Here is a 27749-nt window from a genome sequence, read left to right as displayed (position 1 = left end):
TTGAGATGGGAAGAAAATTCTTTATTGATATTTAAACAGGCACAGAACAGGATGAGCAGCAAATGAAACAAATGCCAAAGAAGAACATGTATTGTTCACTAGAAACATGAAGTATATCTTAAGAAAATATACAAAAGGAACATTTAACATTTGTATACAAGACATATTTCAGACAATAAGAGCTGAGAGAAACAGAAATGTCCAGTATTGAGAAAAACTGGAGTAAATTCAAAGAAATCTGATGGATGAATGGAAGGAAAAGAAATCTAGAGAGAAACATCTTGAGATTCACTGTGAATCTTTGGCTGAAAAAGAAATAGCAAGACATGGATCCTATGAATAATCCTGGAATAATCCCAGCTTCCAAGGACTGGAAAAAGAAGACATTTCAAAAGAATCATGTAGAAGAGCTTCCCCAAGAAACAGTTTGCATACATGAAAACATATTTATGAATGAAACAGACGTATAAAGACTGAAGTATCTTTTAAGCAGTGAGTTTTTTTCTAACATTAGAAAAATCTTTAGACTCTTAAGACTCAAATCAGCACAGAAACACTGAGGAACCAGAACTCCAGAGCCTAAATCCAGGAATAAGAGGTTCAGTGAATGTTGTGTTGAAGGTGTGGAGGAGGATCAGTGAGTCAGAGGAGACTCTGTAGAAGGACAGAATGCCAGCAGGACAGTCCACATACACTGATACTCTGTTAGAGACAGAGAAGGAGGAGGAGAGTCGAGTTTGTCTGTTATTGTGCCAGACAGAGTAACCACGACTATCAGAGCAGTTCAGACTCCAGGACTGATTATTCCTTCCAAACCTACAGTCTTTACCGTTTCCTTTCCTCCTGATTTTTCTGTAACTCACTGATATAAAAACTCCTCCTCTCCACTCGACCTCCCAGTAACAGCGACCAGTCAGACCAGTTCTACACAGCAGCTGATACCAGTGATCAAATCTGTCTGGATGATCAGGATATGACTGAAGCTCCTTTACATATGTCACCTTCCTGTTGTCTTCAGACAGTTTGAGGTTTCTGCTCACTGTGTTTGTGTCGATGGTGAGTTGACAGGAATCTGATGGAGAGAACAAACACAATCCAGCTGCAGTTATTGATCATTTATTGATCTTTGATGATGATCCTGAATGAGTGATGTGACAGTTTGAAGATGGTTGAATGTGAGCTGCTTTGTTGTCATGAATCAGATGAAAAACACACTTACACTTCCTCAGACCTGGTGTCAAGAATCGGCCTCCAGCAGGCTCCACCCTGAAAGGAGGAGGGGGGTCAGACCATCAGTCTCTTTCAGCAGCAAACATGGACATTACATGTCTCTCAGACACACATTGTCCTCCACTGAGACAGGAACAGTCCAACATCTGGATTGCAAACTGCAGTGGATGTAGGAAGGACAGTTGGTGCTGCTGCAGCACAACTCATTTCTCCAAACACAGGAAAAGCTCCAACAGAGAGGAGAAAGGAAATCCCTCAGTAACAACCTGAAGAAACTCACTGAAGCCTAAAAGGACATCAGGAAACTAAGGAAACATTTCTGGAAGCTCAACCTGATTTAATAATCAGCATTAAAATCCAATTAATCTAAACTCTGATATCAACACCTGGATACCTGCTCCATCCACACTCCCACACACAGATGAAGGAATGAAATACTAAACAGCCCTGCTGCTGAAACATTAAAAAGGAGAAGCTGCATCACATTCAACAAAGAGTTCAATAAGAACCAAAGATTTGATCTCTGAGCTCAGACTCACAAACCAGGGAGAGGCTTCCATCATCACACACCTCTGACAAACACCTCCAACCTTTCAGCATGTCCTCTACCAACCAGCACCACCAGGTGGCGCTGCACACATTTACAATGAGACCAAGAAGAAGAAGCAGCTTCCTGAATCCAGCAGCTGCAGTAATGGCTTGTGAAAGTAAACTGGATCAGCACATCCAGAACTTGTGCACATCTGGATATGCTGATCCAGTTTGATCTTGTCTTTTTATCTTTCTCAGTAAATTTATCAGAACCTTTTATCTAAACAAGTATCTGCTCTCATTTCTACTTTTTTCACATCATTTACAGCAATTCTTCCTTCTTTCTGGAAAACAAGGGATTTCCTTACTTTGAAATGTTTAAAATGTTGGATCAATATTGGATTGATTTTAAAACAATACCACATTGTTTTAAAATCTTTTCTGTCCCCTGTAGATCATCATGGAAATCTAACTGCAAATATTGTTACAATGTGTAGTTAAAAACTGTAAATGAGCATTTGCTGCCATTTTAATGTACAAAAGTAATATTTCTCTTCGTTTGTGTATATGTTTTAATCCAATTTGCTGTCGGTGAGCATTAGTCAGCGAGTTGTTTTTTTACTCAGTGCATGGGTGGAACATGTCCAGGAGGTGATCAGACAAAACGAGCAATAGCTGGATAATCGTTGGGCTGGGAACAATAAAAGGTCACCCAAAATGTTACATTTTGTCACAAGTCATAATGCCTCAGATGTTGCAAGTTATGTGGGAGCATCCCATTGGCATTTTGGATGTAGGGATGTCCACTAGAGCATTAGCTGCATGGCTCAATGTCCATTATCGGACCAAACAGAGGACAATGAAGTTCTGGACTGGCCTGCATATTCACAAGAAATGTCCCCAATAGAGCATCTTTGGAGTGTTTTGGATAGGTGTGTCTGGGACCATGTTGCAGTTCCAGCTAATGTGGGTCAGCTCTGTGTGGCACTCTAGGAGGAATGGAATAAAATTCCACAGGCCATCATAGACAAACTGATCAACTCCATGTGAAAATGTGTTGCTCTGAGAGATGCAGTTGAAGGACACACAAGATCCTGGAAAATCTAATTCCTCAACCTGACTCCTATCATGTTCAAAGGACTGTCTATCTGCTACAAATGTCCATACCATCATGTTATCAATGCCAGTATAAAAATCAATAATTAATGAAAATATATTTTGAGTTTCTCTATACACTCCTGATCAAATCTTAAGACCAGTCAAAAAATTTGCAAGAATTTGCATTTTGCACTATTGGCTCTTAAGAAGGTTCTAAGAGCTTCACAATGTTAAAGGAAAAAATCAGTGCAAGAGACAAGAACTTTTGAGCAGGAAATTTTCTGAAAACTGCATTTACACTCAAACATGATTTTTTTCAGCTGATCAAAAGTTTAAGAACATAGTCTTTAAAAGCCAAAAGCTGTGCAAAAATCTGGATTCCATGTCATTTTCTGTCAAGTCTTTACACTGTCAAGACCTCCTGATGGCAAAAGCAAAAAAGCTCACCGACTTTGAACGTGGTAGGATTGCTGAGCTGCATAAGCAAGGCCTCTCACAAAGTGCCATCGCTGCTGAGGTTGGACGCAGTAAGACAGTCATTTTGCATTTTTTAAATGATCCTGAGGGTTATGGAACAAAAAAGTCAAGTGGTAGACCAAAAAAATTTCACCAGCTCTGAGCTGCAGGATCCGATTGGCTGTCCGTCAAGACACGGGATGATCCTCTACCCAAATTAAGGCCATTACTGGTGCTGACTGCAGCCCAATAACCATCAGACGGCATCTGCGAGAGAAGGGCTTCAGAAACAAAAAATGTCTTCAAAGGCCACGTCTTCTTCAACGCCACAAAATTGCCCGTTTGGACTTTGCAAGGGTGCACCAAACATGGGAAATTGAAAGGTGGAAGAAAGTTGTCCTCTCTGATGAGAAAAAAATGTAACCTTGATGGTCCTGATGGCTTCCAACATTACTGGCATGACAAGGAGATCCCACCTAAGATGTTTTCTACACGGCACAGTGGTGGGGGCGCCATCATGATTTGGGGTGCGTTTTTCTTCAATGGAACAATGGAGCTTCAGGTTGTGCAGGGGCGTCAAACAGCAGCTGGCTATGTGGAAATGTTGCAGCGGGCATCCCTCATGACTGAGGGCCCTCGTCTGTGTGGTAATGATTGGGTTTTTCAACAGGACAATGCTGCAGTTCACAATGCCCGTCTGACAAAGGAGTTCTTTCCAAGAGAATAACATCACTCTTTTGGACCATCCTGCATGTTCCCCGGATCTAAACCCAATTGAGAACATTTGGGGATGGATGGCAAGGGAAGTTTACAAAAATGGACATCAGTTCCAGACAGTGGCTGCCCTTTGTGATGCCATCTTCAACACTTGGAGCAACATTCCCACTAGCCTCCTGGAAACACTGGCATCAAGCCTAAACGATTGTTTGAAGTCATCAACAAGAATGGTGGAGCTACTCATTACTGAGTCCTTTTTTTGACACTTTGATTTCTGTTTGTGGGATTTTCAGGGTTTTTTGAACTATGGTCTTAAACTTTTGATCAGCTGAAAAAAATCATGTTTGAGTGTAAATGCAGTTTTCAATTAAATCCCCGCTCAAAAGTTTTTGTCTCTTACGCTGATTTCTTCTTTTAACATTGTGAAGCTCTACAGCATTGTGAAGCTCTTAAGGTTTTCTTATGATCCAATAGTGCAAATTGCAAATTCTTGCAATTTTTTGACTGGTGTTAAGATTTTGATCAGGAGTATGTATTGCGTAACCCAAAAGCTCATAAAATTATTATATTTGACATGGGCCGTTTATATTTTTGATTAGTGTACACAAAAACACAGTCATGCAACACAGAATCAACAACTGAAATATAACATTTAGTCAAGGGCCATTGTTAACTTCTTAATAGATGCCTAAAATGTGCAAGTAGGGGGCCATTTTGGGTCAAAAGGGAAAAATTTGGCCACTTGTTACTTTTAGACACTTCAAACTTTAAAAAACTCCACCTAGGAATTTAGAGCTATTGATTTCATTTTTGTTCAGTATGCAGTTAGGAGGTGGGGCTTTAAAAGTGATCAAAAATGTGACTTTTCATTAAAGGTTATCAAAACAATTTACTTTTTATTTATGTTCAGTGGTGCTACAGAGCTGCGAATTTGGCGTACTTGCCAAAGCAAATGAAACATTGTGGCACTCCAGGAGGAATGGAATAAAATTCCACAGGCCTCCATAGATCAACTCCATGTGAAGATGTGTTGCTCTGAGAGATGCAGCATTATAGAGATCTGTTTTTAATGGAATCATTCTTGCAAAGTTAGACAGTCAAATTCCTGGAAGCAAATGAGCACAGCCAATTATTGACAACAATAAATTGAGTTATTAAGCCGGACATAAAAGAAAATAAGAGGTTTAGAATGTTGTGTCATATTATCACCATGTTATTCATTCATATATAAATGAAATGGTTCCAAATTAAATATTTAATTAGCAAAGAAAACATTTATCTTCAAACTAAACGTTTTCCATCAGACTGACTAAAGTCGTTTCTCCTTTTCCTCCTCTATCAGACCTTCTCTGCTCCTGCAGCAGGTTCCTCCATACCTGAGAGCTTCCAGTCTCCAGTCTGGATCCTTCAGTCCAGCCGACAGCAGCTTCACTCCCGAGTCTCCTGGATGATTGTAGCTCAGGTCCAACTCTTTCAGATGGGAGGGGTTAAAGGTCAGAGCTGAGGCCAGAGAAGCACAGCCTTCCTCCGAGACCAAACAGCCTGACAAGCTGCAGACACACAATTCATCACATGATGAGAAGATGAGAACATTGAGGTAGGTCTGAAGTGGTCATCTATAAAAAAAAAACCTGATGCTTAACCTGGTAATCACATAAAATACTAAAAATAATATTTTATTCTGTAAGTGATGAAAATCAACAATTGTCTCATTTAGAATGGATGAGAAAGTCTAAACGTTTTGAGGAAGGATCTGCAATAATGCTCATTTGTGCACCTACAGCAATCTGTCAGCTACACTATCAGCCAAAGCCTGAGCCCGACCTTTCTAAATATCTCTCTTGTTGATTCTTTCAGCCTGGAGTAAAAAAAAACTACCCATATTTCTGTCAAGAGTTGTGATATGGTGCAGTAAATCATTGGTTGTTATTATTATAATCTAGTAGTGAAATAATACTTACACCATCTCTGAAGGCAACAGAAATAAATCTGGTTTCTCCAGGATTGAGGACATTTTACCTGAGAGACTCCAGTTTGCAGTTTGGACTCTTCAGTCCAGCAGAGAGAAACTTCACTCCTGAATCCTGCAGGTTGTTGTCACTCAGGTCCAGTTCTCTGAGACTGGATGATTGGGAGCTGAGAACTGAGGACAGAGCTTCACAGCTTCTCTCTGAGAGGTTACAGTTACTCAGTCTGAGGAGACAGGGGGAAAAAAAAATCATCATTAATAATTCAAAATACGTTTTTCTTTGCAGTCAACAATGTTCCTCTTGGAAAGGTTGAAAGAATGACCAACTGAATCTACTAATTAAATATAATTGCAATAATCTCTGATAGCAGGCAATGGACAAAAATCTGGTTTCACCCAAATTAAAAACTTTGTACCTGAGAGTTTCCAGGTTGCAGTTCAGACTCTTCAGTCCAGAAGAGAGAAGCTTCACTCCTGAATCCTGCAGGTTGTTGTCACTCAGGTCCAGTTCTCTGAGACTGGAGGACTGGGAGCTGAGAACTGAGGACAGAGCTTCACAGCTTCTTTCAGAGATGTTACAGCCACTCAGTCTGAGGAGTGCCCAGTTATTAATGACAGGGAGAAAAATCTGTCATTAAACCATCAAATGTATGTTTTTCTTTCCAGTCAATGATGTTTTTCTTGGAAAAGTTTAAAGAATCTACAACTACATATGTTACTAAAATAACATTAACATAATCTCTGATAACAGTGAATGGACAGAAATAGTTTCCCAAAAATTAGGAATATTTTACCTGAGAGTCTCCAATTTGCAGTTTGGACTCTTCAGTCCAGTAGAGAGAAGCTTCACTCCTGAATCCTGCAGGTTGTTGTTACTCATGTCCAGTTCTCTGAGACTGGAGGACTGGGAGCTGAGAACTGAGGACAGAGCTTCACAGCTTCTCTCTGAGAGGTTACAGTACCTCACTCTGAGGAGTGCCCAGTTATTAATGACAGAGAGAAAAATCTGTCATTAAACCATTAAGTGTATGTTTTTCTTTTCAGTCTATTATGTTTTTCTTGGAAAAGTTTAAAGAATCTACAACTACATATGTTACTAAAATAATACAGATCGTCAAAAACATTAGCATATTGTGATAAAGTTCATTATTTTCCATAATTTAATGATAAAAATTAAACTGTCATATGTTAGATTCATTGCACACCAACTGAAATATTTCAGGTCTTTTATTGTTTTAATACTGATGATTTTGGCATACAGCTCATGAAAACCACAAATCCCCGTCTCAAACATTAGCATATCATGAGAAGGTTCTCTGAATGAGCAGTTAACCTCATCATCTGAATCAACAAAGTAACTATAAACACCTGCAAAAGATTCCTGAGGCTTTTAAAAACTCCCAGCCTGGTTCATTACTCAAAACCGCAATCATGGGTAAGACTGCTGACCTGACTGTTGTCCAGAAGGTCATCATTGATGCCCTCAAGCAAGAGGGTAAGACACAGAAAGAAATTTCTGAACAAATAGGCTTTTCCCAGAGTGTTGTATCAAGGCACCTCAGAGGGAAGTCTGTGGGAAGGAAAAAGTGTGGCAGAAAACGCTGCACGAGTAGAAGTGACCGGACCCTGAAGAAGAATGTGGAGAAGGGCCGATTCCAGACCTTGGGGGACCTGTGGAAGCAGTGGACTGAGTCTGCAGTAGAAATATCCAGAGCCACCATGCACAGGCGTGTGCAGGAAATGGGCTACAGGTGCTGCATTCCCCAGGTCAAAGGTCAAGCCACTTTTGAACCAGAAACAGCGGGAGGAGGAAATGCCAAAAGGCCAGAAGTCCAGTGTCAAGTACCCACAGTCAGTGATGGTCTGGGGAGCCATGTCAGCTGCTGGTTTTGGTCCACTGTGTTTCATCAAGGGCAGGGTCAATGCAGCAGCTATCAGAAGATTTTGGAGCACTTCATGCTTCCATCTGCTGAAAAGCTTTATGGAGATGAAGATTTCATTTTTCAGCACAACCTGGCACCTGCTCACAGTGCCAAAACCACTGGTATTACTGACAATGGTATTACTGACCATGGTGTTACTGTTGGCCTGCCAACTCTCCTGACCTGAACCTCATAGAGAATCTGTGGGATATTGTGAAGAGAAAGTTGAGAGACGCAAGACCCAAAACTCTGGATGAGCTTAAGGCTATCGAAGCATCCTGGGCCTCCATAACACCTCAGCAGTGCCACAGGCTGATTGCCTCCATGCCACGCCACATTGAAGGCTGCAAAAGCATTCCTGACCAAGTATTGAGTGCATAACTGAACATAATTCTTTGAAGGTTGACTTTTTTGGTATTAAAACGCATTTCTTTTATTGGTCAGATGAAATATGCACATTTTTTTAGAGAAATTTTGGGTTTTCATGAGCTGTATGCCAAAATCATCAGTATTAAAACAATAAAAGACCTTAAATATTTGAGTTGGTGTGCAATGAATCTAAAATATATGACAGTTTAATTTTTATTATTACATTATGGAAAATAATGAACTTTATCACAATATGCTCATTTTTTGAGAAGGACCTGTATTTACATAATCTCTGATAACAGTGAATGGACAGAAATACTTTCCTAAAAATTAGGAATATTTTACCTGAGAGTCTCCAATTTGCAGTTTGGACTCTTCAGTCCAGCAGAGAGAAGCTTCACTCCTGAATCCTGCAGGTTGTTGTTACTCAGGTCCAGTTCTCTGAGACTGGAGGACTGGGAGCTGAGAACTGAGGACAGAGCTTCACCGTTTCTCTCTGAGAGGGTACAGTACCTCAGTCTAAGGAGTGTCCAGTTATTAATGACAGGGAGAAAAATCTGTCAATAAACCATCAAATGTATGTTTTTCTTTCCAGTCAATGATGTTTTTCTTGGAAAAGTTTAAAGAATCTACAACTACATATGTTACTAAAATAATATTGACATAATCTCTGATAACAATGAATGGACAGAAATAGTTTCCCAAAAATTAGGAATATTTTACCTGAGAGTCTCCATTTTGCAATTGGGACTCTTCAGTCCAGCAGAGAGAAGCTTCACTCCTGAATCCTGCAGGTTGTTGTCACTCAGGTCCAGTTCTCTGAGACTGGAGGACTGGGAGCTGAAAACTGAGGACAGAGCTTCACAGCTTCTCTTTGAGAGGTTACAGTTACTCAGTCTGGAGATACATGCAGAAAAATCTGTTAGTAAGCAATTCCTGAACATTTATATTTTTCTTTGCAAAGAACATTTTTCCTAGACAGATTGAATAAAATGTCATATTTTCACAACATTATTGTTAACTGGTTCATTCTATTCTTGGGCCTTCAGGCTTGAGGAATTGCACTACAGGGAACAAGGTGACTGGCAAGAGAACTATTAAATTCTACAATGAACTACATTAATCCAGTTTCAGTTTCAACAGAAAGAAGAGGATTTTTTGCTGCATTAACTTGAAGCATAAAGAATGGTCAACAATAGGCAGTCTCTCTTGTACTCATCACCCACAAAAAACATTGAGGAAACAATGTGTGGCACACAGGCCACTTTATTGAAATAGTCTATGTAAATTAATACTGTTTTGTGGGGTTTTTGTGTGTTATTAACTAGTTCTGTTGCAGTTTGACACAGTTGTGGAGGGGGTCAGTATCACTCAACCATTGCTAGGAGACAGGTTGGAACGAATGTGTCTTTTCCAATGGCGGTGTAGTGATACTGCTAACGGAGTTACTTTGTAACAATTATTAAATTAAAATGTTGCGACCTCAATCACAACATCTCGCTTGATTGTCACCATTACATTTTTGGCCAGCCAGGCCAGCCAGACAGGAGGAGTTTCAAATAAATGTAACTAATCCAAACGAGAAGAAACGAAGACGGAGAAGCTACCAATGGAACACCTTTGTGACGAAGTGAGTAGAACGCTGCTGATGTTAGAGAAGTCAGAGCTGTAAATGCATGAAGAGTAATGAACCTTCAGGAGGGTTTACTAGCCAAACTTGGTGTTCCCTAATCAGACTAGCAGAGAGAACACTGGACGATATCAGAAATGAGGAAGAACCTGAATTGTTTCAACAGTTTCTCCAGAATTTAATCACTTTCATGGAATCTTGGACGTTGGAGGATGCCGGAAAACCAGAAAAGACACAAGCTGATGAAGGTGAATTAAACTCACTAAAAGTCGAGTACAACAAATTACAGGAGGAAAATAACAAAGGCTCCATCACCTCAAATACCAGAAGTGACCCTCAGGTGGGAATTTTGGATTTGTGGACAGATTGGAGAAGCTGGTCAGAGGGATAAATTGTCCTATATGAGCCTTATCAACCAAATTGAATCTGTGCAGAGGAATGGTTATTCAGAAACTGAGATCGTGGAAGCAGTCCTGTGTGCCTTAAGCCCAGGGCTCCATCTGAGAGAGATGCTGGAAATCAAAAGAGGACTGACATTGTCCACTCTGAAAATTATCCTAAGAAGCCATTTTAAAGTTGACTCTTCCTCTGACCTCCCTTATCACCTGATGAACATTTCACAAGATACAGAAGAATCCGCACAGAAATTCTTGGTTAGAGCTATAGAACTGAAAGAACAAATGCTCTGGAAATCAAAAGAAGAGTATGAAAGTGAACAATTCAGCCCAGAACTGATACAAAGGAGATTTCTTCAATCCATTGACACAGGACTACTAAGCGATGCAGTAAAATTCCAACTAAAACCTTACCTGAGTAATCCTGCAGTATCAGATGAGGTACTAATAGAGCGGGCGAGTGAAGCTTCAAACTTGGAGCAAGAAAGACAGAAGAAGCTGAGGAAAGGTGCAGTGAATAGGTTCCCAAAAGTAAATGAACTGAGATCTGAAGGATGTTTATATGAGTTTCAACCTCCTTCCATGGAAGAACCTCCAACGAGAGGTGAGCTAGGGGACACAGTAATAACATAAGATGTACTGAGAGGGGCCAAGAAAAATCGTGAAACAGAACAGGAAGCAGGAACAACTAAACTCATCGAAGGCCTGAAGGCTGAAATGTTAGAGTTAAATAAACTTGTGTTGGAAACAGTGGAATTTACTAAGAAACATCAGACAGAATTTAGACTGGGTAAAGACTCACTCTCAGCAGAACGCCTGCTGGTACCATTGCTTGTGTCAAGTGACCCCAGTGTGGCACAACAACCAATAATTGGCTACAATGTTATAGAGCAGTTGTCCGGTCCGCCTCCACATTTGGTCCGGCCCCCTGAACAATACCAGAGAGCATTCAGATTTTTTTTCATATACCGTATTTTCCGGACTATAAGCTGTTTATATGTGGATTTTTCTTCAACCTCTGTAGCAGGAAGTGAATCACTGGAAGTCAAAATTTGAAATAAAAGAAGAAAGTGCCCATTAAAACGAAATTAGGTTTTAATGGGAATTTGAAATTTGAGAATGTTGATGATCAGTTAAATAGCATTTAGGGGAAAAAGAAGATTTTTCATTTCTTTTTAAATAATACTGGGATCATTATGAGAATTTGAGGTATAGATATTAGGATCCAGTAGATGGCAGTAATGGAACAATAATGGATGCAAGCTGCCATTGAAATCTGAAGAAGCAGAAGAAGAAGAAGCAGAAGAAGAAAGCACCCATTTTCATTTAGCACATGCTAGTAGCAGACACGAAGGATCAACACTTTCACTGTTGCAGTTACCATTCAGAAACTACCGTAATCAGTTCAGTTAATTCTAAACTTGGCAACTTTTCTTTTTCAACCATAATAAATGTGATATTCAATTGAACTGGTATGACTCTAATTTTGGGTGTCCGCCACCCTCTGCTGCTGCATTGTTGTGGAAAACCTGGAGCGCCAGAGATATCTGAGGCTTATATGTGTATGTTTACTGGTTTATTTAAAAAAAAAATTGGGGTTGTGGCTTATAGTCCGGTGGCTCATAGTTGGGGAAATGCAGACTATAATCCTTCCTGGATTTTTTCTGTGAAGAACCCAGAGAGGGTTATTCGGTTAATATTTATTTAATTAATAGTGTTATTATTTATTTCTGACTTGTTCTGTGAAGAACCCAGAGAGGGTTATTTGATTGTGCTTTCTGGAAACAATACATTTTTACATTTAAGCACTCCTGCAATCGTCACACTGTTACAAACTGACTCAGGCCCCCCCACTACAGAAGGGAAAAGTTATGTGGCCCTCACAGGAAAAAGTTTGGGGACCCCTGTTATAGAGGAAGTGCTTGGACAAAACACACCCTACCCTAATAGAAAACCTGAAGTCATCCAAAATGTGTGTGGAGCCTTTGCTGTAACTGTCCAGACTGCCCAGACAATGGTCAGCAACACCAATAAGTATAATGTTACTCTGCATCAGTGTGTAGTCCTGAGCCATCTAACGCAGTAAAGATAGCATATACTGTAAATGCACAACAGTCGAACATTACTGATGATGAACAACAAAAAGATGACACTTCACCCAGAACAAAGCCAGCTCCAACACAGTCTCTGATTAGCAAAAGCAAGGCAGAAAAACAGAAGCCAACACACTGGGATCCTCCAGTTGACCTCAGCCATTTAATGGAAAGCCAAAGACAGACTGTGAGTCAGATAGTGAGAGAAGAGTGTCATGTATTCACTTATGATGAAGATGACATAGGTTTAAATCACTCCCTGAAACTTCATTTTACTTTGCATGACACTATTCCATTGAAGAAAACAAATGTCAGTTCCCAAGCCATTACATCAGGAAGTTAAAGAATACCTTCAAGATCTACTGCATAGAGGCTGGATAACTCAGTCACATTCTCCATATACATCACCAGTGATGTGTGTGAGAAAGAAAGATGGGGCGCTGAGGTTGTGCTGTGACTACTGGGAATTTACCAGAAAATCTGTCCCTGACTGCCACCCCATTCCCCGGATTCGATACATGCTCGATTCTCTCCTGGTTCTCTGTATTAGATCAGGGGAAAGTGTACCATCATGGATTTCTGGATGAAAAAAAGTCAGCCCTTAACTGCTTTCATAATACCATGGCGTCTGTACCAGTGGATCAGAATCCCCTTCGGATTGAGTGCTGCCCCAGCAGAGTTCCAAAAAAGGATGGAGGAATGTCTGGTTGGCATTTCTCCAACCAGGAGGGATGTGATAAGGGATGTGATATGCCAGCCCTAAGGGATGTGATATGCCAGCCCTAAGGGATGCGATATGCCAGCCCTGGATCTGGATAATAATTTATTTCACAGCCCAAGTTTTGAGGATCATCTCAACCACATGAGAACTGTGTTGCAAAGATACCAGAAGCATGGAGTGAAGCTGAGCCCAAATAAGTGTGAGGTGTTCAAAAGAAAAGTGAGATTTCTGGGGCGTCTTGTCTCTGGTGAGGGCTATATGATGGATCCGGCAGAAGTGGCTCCAGTTCAAGCTTTGAAGGAGAGAACCCCCACAACTGTAGGAGATCTGAGAAAAATGCTTGGATTTTTCTCCTATTATTGAACAAACATACCAAACTTCTCCAGAATAGCTAAGCCCCTCTACCAGCTTCTGGTCAGTCCACCTGAAAATCAACCTGAAAATCCACCATCAGGAAAGCATAAGGCCAGGCAGAACATCAGCACTGCAAGAAATAAAGGTAACCTCCCATCAAACACTCCCATTCACTGGACACAGAACCATCAAGAGACAATAAACACACTTTTTGACAAACTCACTGAGCCTCCCATCCTTGGGTATCCCGACCTCACCCAACCATTTATTCTGTATGTTGGTACTTCCCAGGAAGGGTTGTTCTATGTCAAAGACAGAATAACAAAATGGTTGTCATCTAGAATGGTTGTCAAGATCAATATCCAGTGTTGATCTTGATCAAGATCTCACAAGATCAACACTGATCAAGATCAATGTTCTTGATCGGGTACAGATCAAGAACACTGACCCAACCTGAGAAAAATTATCACATGCATTCCGGAGAATTGGAATTTCTAGCCCTTAAGTGGGCAATATGTGAAAGATTCAGAAATTATCTGTATCATGCACCTCACTTTACTGTGTATACAGATAATAACCCCAACCTACATTCTCACCACGGCCAAGTTAAATGCCACAGGTGGGTTGCCCAACTTCCAGATTTCAATTTCATCATTAAATATTAACCAGGCAAACACAATACAGATGCAGATGGCCTCTCTCGCGTGCCACTGGACATAAATGACTTACTGCAGCAATGTACAGAGGAAGTGACTCAGGATGTGATTAGTGCATCAATTCAGGGAGTGACTGTGCTTTCCATCTGTCTGGATAACCACAGCTCACATCAACACACTGGACTTAGTAAGTGCATCTTCACCTACATTGCCTGCCCCACTAACACCAGAACAGATCAGAGAAAGTCAAAAGAAAGACCCCTCTCATTGAGCGAGTCATGTATTTTAAAAGTCAAGATCAATTCCCCCCCAGAGGAGTGGTGAAAATCAAGCCTGTAGATGTCAGGTTGCTCTTGATGCAGTGGCAAAAACTGTATATCAGTGATGATGGGATCTTGTACAGAAAAGCAGGAAATAAGTCTCAGCTAGTTTTTCCAAAAGAACATCATCTGTTAGTGTTTCAAGAATTACACAAAGAGATGGCTCATTTAGGGGTAGAAAGGACTCTGAATCTGCTTTGAGACAAGTTTTATTGGGTCAGAAATGCAGCAAGACACAGAACATTTTGTGACCCACGTGTGTGAGTGTCTAAAGTCAAAACAACCAGAGGGAAGCCAGAGCACCACTGATGCCCATTGTGACAACATGTCCATTTGAACTGTTGATTTTCTGCATCTAGAGGCCTATAAGCATGGTTATGAGTACATATATTCTGGTTATAATGGATCACTACACTCATTTTGCATAGGCCTACTCCACAAAGAGCAAATCTGCAAAAACAGTTGTGGAAAAAAACATTTGATGACTCCGGGAAGTCAAAGCCCTTCGCTTTGACTTCCCGGAGAAAATCCACCACGACATGGGGAAGGAATTTGAAAATCAGTTGATGGCTTAATTGCAGAAGTGTTGTCATGTGCGAGGGTCCCACACTACCACCCACAAAGTAACGGACAAGTGGAGCGCTTTAACAGAACCCTGCTGTCTATCCTCTACATGCTCACAAGTGTGCAAAAGGCTGACTGGCAAAAGTTGTTATGTAAGATGGTGCACGCATATAACTGCACCCGCAATGACACCACAGGCTTTGCTCCGTATTATCTCCTCTATGGACGATTCTCACGTCTGCCAATAGACCTCCTGTTTAACATACAGCAGAATGAAACACAGCAATGCTGAAACAAAGATATGCTGAGTATATTAAAGATTGGCAATGCAGAATGCAGCAGGCCTATGAGATTGCAAACAAAACCATCACCCGTGAATCAGAGGAAAAAAAGGATATGACAAAATAGTTAATGGAGCTGACCTGCAGCCTGGGGGAGTGTGCTTGTACGCAACTTATCATAGAGAGGAGGTCCTGGTAAGCTTAGATCCTTTTGGGAGGATAAAGTGCACATCATCACAAAGAGAAGAAGTGATATCAGCCCAGTGTATGAAGTAGTACCAGAAGGAGGTGGCAGAAGTTGTGTGCTGCATATGAACCTCCTGCTCCCCTGTGACAATCTGAAAATTGACAACACAGAAAGAGACTCAAAAATTACAAAAAGGACTTAAAAAAATGAAGCCAAATACAATGTTGTCTTTGTCAACGAGAAGACATTTCAGACAGTGAGAGGGATGAGGAAATTGAGCTAGTATGCCGGTTTCCTCCTGCTCACCACAGTGGTCACCGAGCTGTCAGTGTAAACCCAAATGCTGAACCATTTACACCAGACCTGCCTGACCAAGACAACGCACTGAAAGTGAATAAATCTCAGGCTAAATGGATGGGCAACATACCAGAGGAAGAATATGGGGGCAAGATATGGAGCTGCACCCGGATCTTCCTGAGCCATCTGCAGAAACATCTTCTGAGGAAGAAGAGGATCTAGCTGTCCCACCACCTGCACCCGGCTACCCAAAGAGAGAAAGTCGCAGTCCCAGGATGCTGACCTATTGTGCTTTGGGTGAGCCAACCATGATGGGGTGTTAAAATCTACCAGTGAGTATGATCCCAACCGGTAAAGAACTTTGGCAAATCTGGGTAATTCCAGGTGTTTAAGTACCAAGTTAGAGACATTGTATATAGGTTCAAGAACTGCATTCAAAAGAGAAAGATTATATGAACTCTCCAAAGAAAATGTATTGACTGCCCCTTCAAGACAAAAGACTGGTATCAGAACAAAAGAACTGTGGCCGAAATTAAGTTTCTGTTTCACTAGAGAGACGATCTGAACAGATGTGGAATTACTTATAATTGGAAATTTGTAATCCAAGTGATAACACCCTCCATTAGTGTTGGACACTATTACGTTAATATGAGGGTAATGAATGTCGTTAAGTATCTTACTTATAAATTTACTTTCAGTAAAGGGTCAATAGGTGATGTTAAATGCTCTTTTAAATGTCATAGACAATTTCTTAAATGAGGGGGAGAGTGTGGCACACAGGCCATTTTGTTGAAATAGTTGATGTAAATTAATACTGTTTTGTGTTTTTTGTGTGTGTGCCATTTACTAGTTCTGTTACAGTTTGACGCGGTTGCGGAGGGAGACAGTATCAATTCACCGTCGCTAGGAGACTGGTTGGAATGGATGTGTCTTTTTCCAACGGCTGTGTAGCGATGCAGTTAACGGAGTTACTTTGTAACAATTATTAAATTAAAATAATTGTTTATTATTTTATCACAACATCACGCTTGTGATTGAGCGAGATATTGTGATTGTTGTCCTTACAGACACACAGACACATTGTTGTCTGTAAGGACAACAATCTGTGTACTTGCAGAGCTTTGTTGGAGGCTTTAACCACTGGCAGCAGCCTCAGTAGAGCCTCCTCTGAAGCAGAGTATTTCTTCAGGTCAAAAACATCCAGATCTTTTCCTGATGACACTAAAATGAAGACCAGAGCTGACCACTGAGCAGGAGACAGTTTATCTGTGGAGAGACTTCCTGAACTCAGAGACTGTTGGATCTCCTCCACTAGAGAACGATCATTCAGTTCATTCAGACAGTGGAACAGATTGATGCTTTTCTCTGCAGACACATTCTCACTGATCTTCTCCTTGATGTACTGAACTGTTTCCTGATTGGTCTGTGAGCTACTTCCTGTCTGTGTCAGCAGACCTTGTAGGAGTCTCTGATTGGTCTGCAGTGAAAGTCCCAGGAGGAAACGGAGGAACAAGTCCAGGTGTCCATTTGGACTCTGTAAGGCCTGGTCAACAGCTCTCTGATGGAGATAGTTTAGTTTAAGTTTATTAAATAATGAAGACTTCATACACATTTGTGTTTCCTCCATCATGTTGTCACCAGAGTTGATGAAGGTCAGATGAACATGAAGAGCAGCCAGAAACTCCTGAACACTCAGATGAATGAAGCAGAACATCTTGTCCTGGTACAGCCCTCCTCTCTCCTCTCTAAAGATCTGTGTGAACACTCCTGAGTACACTGAGGCTGCTCTGATATCGATGCCACACTCTGTCAGGTCTGATTCATAGAAGATCAGGTTTCCTTTCTGCAGTTGATCAAAAGCCAGTTTTCCCAGAGACTCGATCATCTTCCTGCTCTCTGGACTCCAGTGTGGATCTGTTTCAACTCCTCCATCATACTTGACCTTCTTCACTTTGGTCTCAACCACCAGGAAGTGGATGTACATCTCAGTCAGGGTTCTGGGCAGCTCTCCTCCCTCTATGGTCTCCAACACATCCTCCAGTACTGTAGCAGTGATCCAGCAGAAGACTGGGATGTGGCACATGATGTGGAGGCTTCGTGATGTCTTCATGTGAGAGATGATCCTGCTGGCCTGCTGCTCATCTCTGAATCTCTTCCTGAAGTACTCATCCTTCTGGGGGTCATTGAACCCTCTGACCTCTGTCACCATGCCAACACACTGAGGAGGGATCTGATTGGCTGCTGCAGGTCGTGTGGTTATCCAGAGGAGAGCAGAGGGAAGCAGTTTCCCCCTGATGAGGTTTGTCAGCAGAACATCCACTGAGCTGGACTCTGTAGCATCAGTCAGGATCTCCTTGTTGTGGAAGTCCAGTGGAAGTCTACTCTCATCCAGGCCATCAAAGATTAACAAAACCTGGAAGTGTTCAAAGCTGCGGATTTCTTTGGTTTCAGTAAAGAAGTGATGAACAAGTTCTACCAAGCTGAACTTTTTCTCTTTCTGCACATTCAGCTCTCTGAAGGTGAATGGAAATATGAAGTGGATGTTCTGGTGGGCTTTGTCTTCAGCCCAGTCCAGAGTGAACTTCTGTGTTAAGACTGTTTTCCCAATGCCAGCCACTCCCTTTGTCATCACTGTTCTGATTGGTTGATCTCTTCCAGGTGGGACTTTAAAGATGTCTTCTTGTCTGACTGTTGTTTCTGGTCTGTGCGGTTTCCTGGATGCTGTTTCAATCTGTCTGACCTCATGTTCATTATTGACCTCTCCAGTCCCTCCCTCTGTGATGTAGAGCTCTGTGTAGATCTGGTTCAGAAGGGTTGGACTTCCTGCTTTAGCAATCCCCTCAAACACAGACTGGAATTTCTTCTTCAGACCATATTTAAGTTGATGTTGACAAACTTCAGCAAGATGTTCTAAAATAACACAAAAAGTAAGATCAGGAATGAAACAAAACCATCTTCTGAAGATGATTTATATCAACGTGCTTCCATCTCTTCAGACAATAGTTGATGTGTTATTTATCCATGAGGTGAAATCTTTGTAGAAATCCTCTTACTGCTCTCCAGATGGTCAGCCAGCTCCTCCTGCTTCATCCTCCTCAGGAAGTTCAGTGTGATCTTCATCATGGCATCTCTGATGCTCCTCCTCTGCTCTTCACCCTCATTTCCCAACACCTCATCATCCTCTCTCTGACTCTCTGAACATTCAGATTCATCTGGACTCAGAACCTTCTGGATCTTTTTCAACTCGTTCTTTACAAAAGTGACAACGTTTTCCTCCAGCAGCTGGAAAAGAATAATAGATGAAGGAAACATCAGACTGAAATCATGGAGCCAAACACCAGATAGATGTTGGACAGAGTGACAGTCCTCTGGTCTACAAAGTGCAGCATGGAGACGACTGTGAAAAGAACCACGGAAAAGTAGTTGTTCATGTACAGACCATAAATATGGAGTTCAGCTGTGTTTGATGCTGCTGGGCAGACGGACCACTGGGAACCTCTGAGCTCTGCTGGTCCACTCTGTGGAGGAACCAGGAACAATCAGGAAGGCAGGAAATATTCATCCAGCATGATTCTAATACTAGACCTGAACAGAGGAAATCACCAAGAGTTTCACAGTAAAAGTCATTTAAGAAAACAATCATGGTGTCACATGAGCACAATACAACAAAGTTTGAAAGAGGAAGATGAACCACAAGGTTCAAGGTTATATCTGTCCACACAGAGACAATCAGAAGGTAAAGTTCCATGAAGTGATATCTGGATATGAGAAGTTAACCAGATGATCCAAGTAGCTGTAAAGATTTAATGTTCCTGCTGATCCCGCTAAGAACCAGCAGAACCTCTGATGGTCCACATCAGCTCAGTCTGTTTGAGTTCCAGCAGATCTCACCAACCACTTCATGAAGCTTTCCTTCCTGCTGAACTGATCTCACAATGCATACAGGATCCAAGTCCTGATGGACCAGACTGGTTTACCAGGTATTTCCCCATTTGGTGGTGGAAATGTGTCCCACTGTTAGTTTGACATGGAGCCAGGAAGCAACAGAACATCATCATCTTGTGAAGATATATCTTCCCATATATATCTTCACAAGATATCTTCCCATATCTTGTGAAGATACATCTTCGCGATAAGGAACAGGCCTAATCCTGTTACTTATCGCGACAGGATTAGGCCTGTCGCGATAAATCAATTAATCGCACGATAAATTAAACCTATTGACCTCATTTTAATTATCGGCTTTATCGTCTCTTCCTGCCTTTTTTTCCCTTTCTATTGATGACACTGAGTGAAAAAAGGCTCAGCTCCAGTGCTCTCCACTGACCCTCCCTTCCTCATTTCCTTACTGTAATGTCCAGCTCACACTACACAAGTTGTTGGCCGATTGTTGGCCCATTTTCTAAACCTGAAAGACCACACATTAGCCGACAGAAATCCTAAGTATAATGGTTCGATCGGGTTCGATGGTGCCTTGTGGTGTCCAGCCACATGGGCACAAAATGATGGCTACAAGTTCAGTTAACTAATTTTAAATCCAGGCATTAATCAATGCTTTACTAAAATCTACCTTTGATGCATGCGGCTTGAGTCATGAAAATCATTATAACCTATTTATGTCACGTTAACAAAAAGCAGCTGAAAAGTTACCGGGTTTATCAACTGTAATTTGGTTCCAACTCCTCTCCTGGTCATTTCTATATTCTTTGCACAAAATGTTGAATAAATATTAATGTTGTTTCCACTTATCATCTCCAATGTCCGCTGGACTTCGTGTTGTGCCGTGTTAGCTGTTTGTGAATCCTCTCCGTAATATCCTCTCAGAAAGCGTGGAGGAGAATCCACGCTCTGATTGGCTACCTGTCACATTCAGCGTTAAGCTCCCAATCGGGAAAAAATCCTGATTTAGATCGGAGTGGCCACGACGATCTACCATAACCCACCACACACTGCAGGATGATCGGTTACGAAATCACTAGCGAGAATCTTAGATCGGCCAACGATCTAAGATTATCTTAAGGGGAAAATAGGGGCAAAAAATCATGTAGTGTGAACTACTGCATTAGGTGGTCGGATGTGCCCATCTTCTCTATTTAAATGTAGTGATTACTGAAGGGCAATAGTATACAGACTTCATAATCTGCACTCTTTTGGTTGAATGCAGTATTTATTTCCACTTTGGCTTTATGTTGTTTAGTTTTTATTCAAGTACGCTTTTTGTTAATGGATACTGAGAATCCATTTTATTTTTGTTTTTGGTTGTTTTGTTTATTTAGTTTATCAGTTCCAGTGTTATGTGTTCTTTTGAAAATAAAGTGTATCTATCTATGGCAGGAAATTGCAGGCATTATTAGTCATTTCCATTAAATCAGTGTCAAAAAGTATTGAAACAATATTATCGTTTATCGCAATAAATTTTTAGACAATTTATCGTCCAGCAAAATTTGTTATCATGACAGGCCTATATGGGATATCTTCATATCTTCACATATGAAGATATGTGAAGATATGATATCTTATTTTCATTAGAACAGATCAGCCGATTTCTGTAGCTAATGGATCAAACATCTGTAAATATAAGTTGAAACATCTGAATGCTTACTGTTTCAGTTTCCACATTTAATTCAAAATTCAATCTTCAAATTCAAAAATACTTTATTAATTTCAAATGGAAAATAAATGTGGTGACTCATTAAGTCTTCAAAGTGTTTATGTATATTGTAATGACTTTTTGCAGGAAAGATCTCTTGTGGTGGTCTGTATTACAGTAAATCTAAAGAAGTCGGTGACTTAAGATGCTCTGCCTTCCTAATACAATGTGATGAAGAGGATGGTAAGGATTGTCCATAATTTTCTTGATTTTATGAAGAATACTCCTTTGCATCAACATCTCCGCAGGTTCCACAGTCATCCCCAGAATAGAACCAGCATTCTTTATCATACTTTTAAGCCCTTTTAGGTCCCTACTCTGATGCTGCTACCCTACCATCTGAATGAGATCCGCATTAGACATTATTTAAACTAAAAATGTTTGATAATCCATCATGTTGGATGAAAGAAGAGTCATAAAAATGAAGTTATACTTTTTTATTTCTGTTAACTAGATGGACCTGGAGAAGCTCTGGGTAGGGATTTAGGATCTAAACTGACCTGTTTTACTCACTGAAGATCTTTAAGTAGACCTTTAAGGTCTTCATTGGAGACAATGAAGTCCAACTTCAGTGGACTTTATTGGAGTCATTGGAGTCCAATGAAGACAATATTACCATGTCGATTATCTTAAGGACCATCTAACATGTTCTAAGAAGGAACATGTGGATTATTAGAACATGTTATTGATGTATGACATATTAAAATAAAATAATCTAAAGCCCAGTAGATGATTTTTTGCCTCGATTTTGCCCCTACGACAATCTTAGAATGTTCAGCATTCTAAGATTGTTGCCTGCGATAATCTTAACCAATCATCATGTAGTGTGTGGTGTGTTATGACTGATCGAGTCCAGTAGAATGTCAGGATCGCTCCCATTTGAGATCGAACATATTCAACATGTTGTTTTAGCCGATTGTCGCAGGGTGTGGAGTTTTCCCAGACTGGGAGCGAGAACGCAGCTTGTTGAATATGACAGGTAGCCAATCAGAAAGCAGCTCTCCTTTCTGAGGGGAAAACACAAAGGGAAATCCCAAACAGCTAGCACGGCGCAACCCGAAGTCCAGTGGACTTTGGAGATGATATGTGGAAACAACATTAATGTTTCTTAAACATTTCGTGCAAAGAATATAGAAATAACAAGGAGAGTAGTTGGAGCGAAATTACTACCGCAGTTGATTCCGGTAGTTTTTCAGCTGTCCATCTTTAACGTAACATAAGTATAAGTAGGTCCTAATGATTTTCTTTCAGTCAGCTTGACGCTTACTCGTAAAACATTACTTAATGCCTAGTCTTAAAAATGTATTAACTGGACTTGTAGCCATTATTTTGTGCCCATTGTTCTCAATGTAATTGTAAACATTAAAACAGGAAATACTAATTAACCAATCAAGCATAAAGAAACAACAGAACAGAAAGCAATCTAAACACACAAATGGTAAAAACGAAAAAACGTAACTTGCCTTGTAAAATTCAGCTTGATTTAAAGCGGAACTCACAATACACTCAAGGGGGATATGTCACAGGCATCAGGTAAAATATATTACACCATTTAATTTGACAAGAAAATAAATAGCCAACCACTGAATAGGAAATTGTGTTGACTTTTAGCAACAATGATTTAATACAAAAACCACAAACTAAGAAATAATAATAGTTATCCTGATAAATAGATCAGTAACCAAAAATTACTCCATAATAATATAGGGTTAGATTACTTAAATTACTCAGTTTATGTCAGTAAAGAAACCCAAATGGTTAAATGTCCAAAAATTCCCGTTCCTTTTAAATGCGAATATTGTCCAGAAAAGAGTTCCATATAATCAAAAAAACTAAAAGTCCCGGTAGTGACTCTTCATCTTAATCCAAAGTCCCAATCCAAAATGAAAAATCCAAAGTGTCAGCCCCCCCCCCATTAACTGAGAAAAAAAGAGTGGTACCACCCAAAAATCCCCCCCAAAAAAAGTCCAGATCTCACCGGGAGTGTCTTTCTTTCCAGACTGCATTCCAGACTGCATTTTCTGTCTGGAATCTGAACGTCGGTGAGAAATCAGTTCATGTGAGATGTGTTGCTCTTGCCCTCTTACACTGAACGATCAGCCCCGATCGAATGGTTTATACCTACAATTTGATCCGGCTAGTGAGTGGTCTCAGGTTTTGAAAATCCCGTAGTGTGAACTGGGCTTTATATTTAGTCTAATGTTCCCCTGGTAATAGAACCCAACATAACTTATCGTCGCATGGCCACAATGACAGATATACAGGTGCTTCTTAAAAAATGAGCATATTGCGATAAAGTTCATTATTTTCCATAATGTAATGATAAAAATTAAACTGTCATATATTTTAGATTCATTGCACACTAACTGAAATATTTCAGGTCTTTTATTGTTTTAATACTGATGATTTTGGCATACAGCTCATGAAAACCCAAAATCCCCGTCTCAAAAAATTTGCATATTTCATCCGACCAATAAAAGAAACGTGTTTTAATACCAAAAAAGTCAACCTTCAAATAATTATGTTCAGTTATGCACTCAATACTTGGTCAGGAATCCTTCTGCAGCCTTCAATACGGCGTGGCATGGAGGCAATCAGCCTGTGGCTCTGCTGAGGCGTTATGGAGGCCCAGTATGCTTCGATAGCCTTAAGCTCATCCAGAGTTTTGGGTCTTGCGTCTCTCAACTTTCTCTTCACAATATCCCACAGATTCTCTATGGGGTTCAGGTCAGGAGAGTTGGCAGGCCAACAGTAACACCATGGTCAGTAATACCATGGTCAGTAATACCAGTGGTTTTGGCACTGTGAGCAGGTGCCAGGTTGTGCTGAAAAATAAAATCTTCATCTCCATAAAACTTTTCAGCAGATGGAAGCATGAATGGCTCCAAAATCTCCTGATAGCTGCTGCATTGACCCGGTCCTTGATAAAACACAGTGGACCAACACCAGCAGCTGACGTGGCTCCCCACACCATCACTGACTGTGGGTACTTGACACTGGACTTCTGGCCTTTTGGCATTTCCTTCTCCCCAGTCTTCCGTCTTCCTCCAGACTCTGGCACCTTGATTTCCGAATGACATGCAAAATTTGCTTTCATCTGAAAAAAGTACTTTGGACCACTGAGCAACAGTCCAGTGCTGCTTCTCTGTAGCCCAGGTCAGGCGCTTCTGCCGCCGTTTCTGGTTCAAAAGTGGCTTGACCTTTGACCTGGGGAATGCAGCACCTGTAGCCCTTTTCCTGCACACGCCTGTGCACGGTGGCTCTGGATGTTTCTACTCCAGACTCAGTCCACTGCTTTCGCAGGTCCCCCAAGGTCTAGAATCGGCCCTTCTCCACCATCTTCCTCAGGGTCCGGTCACCTCTTCTCGTTGTGCAGCATTTTCTACCACACTTTTTCCTTCCCACAGACGTCCCTCTGACGTGCCTTGATACAGCACTCTGCAAACAGCCTATTGGTTCAGAAATTTCTGTGTCTTACCCTCTTGCTTGAGGGTGTCAATGATGGCCTTCTGGACAGCTGTCAGGTCAGCAGTCTTACCCATGATTGCGGTTTTGAGTAATGAACCAGGCCGGGAGTTTTTAAAAGCCTCAGGAATCTTTTTCAGGTGTTTAGAGTTACTTCGCTGATTCAGATGATCAGTTTAACTGCTCGTTCAGAGAACCTTTTCATGATATGCTAATTTTTTGAGACATGGATTTGTGGTTTTCATGAGCTGTATGCCAAAATCATCAGAATTAAAACAATAAAAGACCTGAAATATTTCAGTTGGTGTGCAATGAATCTAACATATAAGACAGTTTAATTTTTATCATTACATTATGGAAAATAATGAACTTTATCACAATATGCTAATTTTTTGAGAAGGACCTGTATACAGATCAGTTACAGCAGTTAGAAACAGCTCACCTCTCTGATGGTGGAGATCCATGAGATTTAAAGTTAATGAAGTCATCCTTTGACCAGTCGCTCTTAAAGGACACACAGCTGGGCCCTGGTTCTGGTTTGCGTCTCTTACGGCTCCTGACAGAAACATAATGATTAAAACTGAATCTGTTCAGTCTGGATGAAGCAGCAAAGAGGAGCAGCAGCAGCTTCATCATCACGTCTGTTTTGGCCTGATATAGTGAACGCTGTGTGAAAAGGGCTGTGGACAGTTAGAGATGGTGACCTCACCTCTGACCTTTGCTCTGGCTCTCATCTTCCCCACACAGAGTGGTTTTAGAGGGAGGGACTCCCTCCTCTCTGTCCTCACACTGATCCATGCTGCTGAATTCACATCAGCTCACACACACTTTCTAGCTTCACCTGCAGAGGAAACACACATCATTCATCTGCACATCAACTCTGATCATCCTTTACATCATTAGTGCTGGAAAAAGATCAGCTGCTCCTCCTCTGATTGGCTCTTCTTCTCTGCTTCATATCAGTGTCAGGTGAATGCAGTCAGACAGCAGAGAGGCAGAGGAAGCTGCCATCAGCTGCTGCACTTCTACCATCAGTCCACTAGATGGAGACATGGAGCAACATTTACATTCACTGATTCAACCTGAACGACAAGAAGGATTTTAGATAATTATTAATCTCTACAAGTGGATTCAACTATTGACTATTTAATAATCTGACTGAATCGAACACTTTAACATTAATATTTCATAATAATAATAACATAATGTTTTATTTTGAAAGGAAGAAAGTATTTTTGACGTTAATGTTGAGATCAGACATGACAACAGGAAATAAAATCATTATGGTGTTTGTTTAGAGAAGAAAAGAAACCGCTTGTTCATCATGTTTGATTCCAGATCATCGATAAAATAAAATCCTGTAGATCAACTTTCAAACAGAAGAGAGATGAAACTTTGAACTGAAAACAGAAGTCAACCTGTTCACCAGATATCAGAGAACAGAAAAAAACAGGAAATTTCCTGAGTACAAAGTTCAAGTAGGAAACAAAGCAAACTTACAGTTTCTTCAAACGATGTAAAGAATTGAAAAATAACACCAGAACAACAATTAAGCCATTTTCGCGCTGCAAGGAACGGCATTGTACGCTTCGGAACGGTTCCACCTACCGTAGCCCTGTTGTGTTTACTTATAAATGATGGCGGCATCGAAGCTGTATCTGACGTCATTATTTTTTAAACTAAATAATGGTTCCGATGTAGCGACCGAAGCCTTTTCCTCGGAGATGCGGCGGAAAACTTTCTCTTTCCTCGTTCACTGATCTAGTTCGTTCTGCACTCATTCATCAGGGAGTAAGCGGAGAAAATAAAACCCTCATCATGGGACCAGATAACAGCAGAATATTGGGAGGAATTCATTGCAAATTAAAAATAATAACTATTAAAAAGACCACTCTTTACAAAATACAGTAAGAACAGTTTAGTGAGAGCCAGCTAGAACCGATCAACGGCTGACAGCAAAACAACCAACAGCTGATTCTAAACCAATCAGCTGCTGACTCTAAGCAGCCCGGTTTGGAACCACAGCTCCTGTGGTTACAAGGAGCCGGGTGGAACCGGGTCGGAAGTTCTAATGCAAACACGGTCGGCCCTACTTTGAACCCGTGCCGTTCCGTTCACTTCCTTGCAGTGCGAAAACACATTAGAGACACGACTGGACCCACGGCTTACCAGGTGAGTTCAAAGTGAAAGTAAATGTGACGGATGTTGCGTAACCGATGACGTAACAGCTCACCTGGTTTGTAGTTCTTCTTCTTCTTCTTTTGTTTTTTATTGGCGGCTGGCATCCAACTTAAGGTGCATTTACCGCCACCTACCAGACTGGAGTGTGGTCATCAGAGATCTCAGAGGGAAAATTTTTTTTTTTTTTTTTCAATGATGTGTAGGATGTGCAAATCCACATCCTAACACACTCATTAATACATGAATTAGTGCATGAGCATGCACTGGCATACACACATACTTGGCCATATTCTAAATACGATTCATTAACCCAGTGTTATTTAAGAACCTAAATAAAAGATTTCTAACATAATTTGATTTATTATCTAATAGATTAATCATAGACAGTCCTATATTCTTCCTGCTTAGTGACAACTTTAAAAACTGGCGTTCCTCTAAGTATTTATCACATTCTAACAAGACATGCTTCACTGTTTCCACCTGATTGCAATAACTACAAGCCCCATTCTCATGCTTTCCTATTTTAAAGAGCGAACTATTAAGTCTTGAATGTCCAATTCTAAGTCAAGACATAACTACTTCCTCTTTCCGCCTTCCACTCAGATAATTACTATCTCCAACATTCCTTTGAATTGTATATAATTGTCTCCCATTTTCATGATT

General features: G+C 40.8%; 1 protein-coding gene across 1 annotated transcript; it reads right to left on the bottom strand.

The window, feature by feature from the left end:
- On the bottom strand, positions 1-27066 carry LOC145554135 (uncharacterized). Its single transcript, XM_081613524.1, has 14 exons — positions 26406-27066; positions 25615-25746; positions 25348-25461; positions 19230-19308; positions 18844-19072; positions 16906-18700; positions 9016-9189; positions 8638-8811; positions 6796-6969; positions 6418-6591; positions 6052-6225; positions 5409-5582; positions 1220-1266; positions 1-1072 (listed from the first exon to the last, which is right to left on the bottom strand). Exons 2-14 carry the CDS (start codon positions 25701-25703, stop codon positions 543-545), a joined length of 3927 nt encoding a protein of 1308 aa, XP_081469650.1. The 5' UTR covers positions 25704-25746; positions 26406-27066; the 3' UTR covers positions 1-542.
- Positions 27067-27749: the final 683 nt, after the last annotated feature.

The sequence above is a fragment of the Poecilia reticulata genome, chromosome 12 (assembly GCF_904066995.2).
Source record: "Poecilia reticulata chromosome 12, P_reticulata-male-v2, whole genome shotgun sequence".
NCBI classification, from domain to species: Eukaryota; Metazoa; Chordata; class Actinopteri; order Cyprinodontiformes; family Poeciliidae; genus Poecilia; species Poecilia reticulata.
This window is presented reverse-complemented; position numbering and strand designations above follow the sequence as displayed.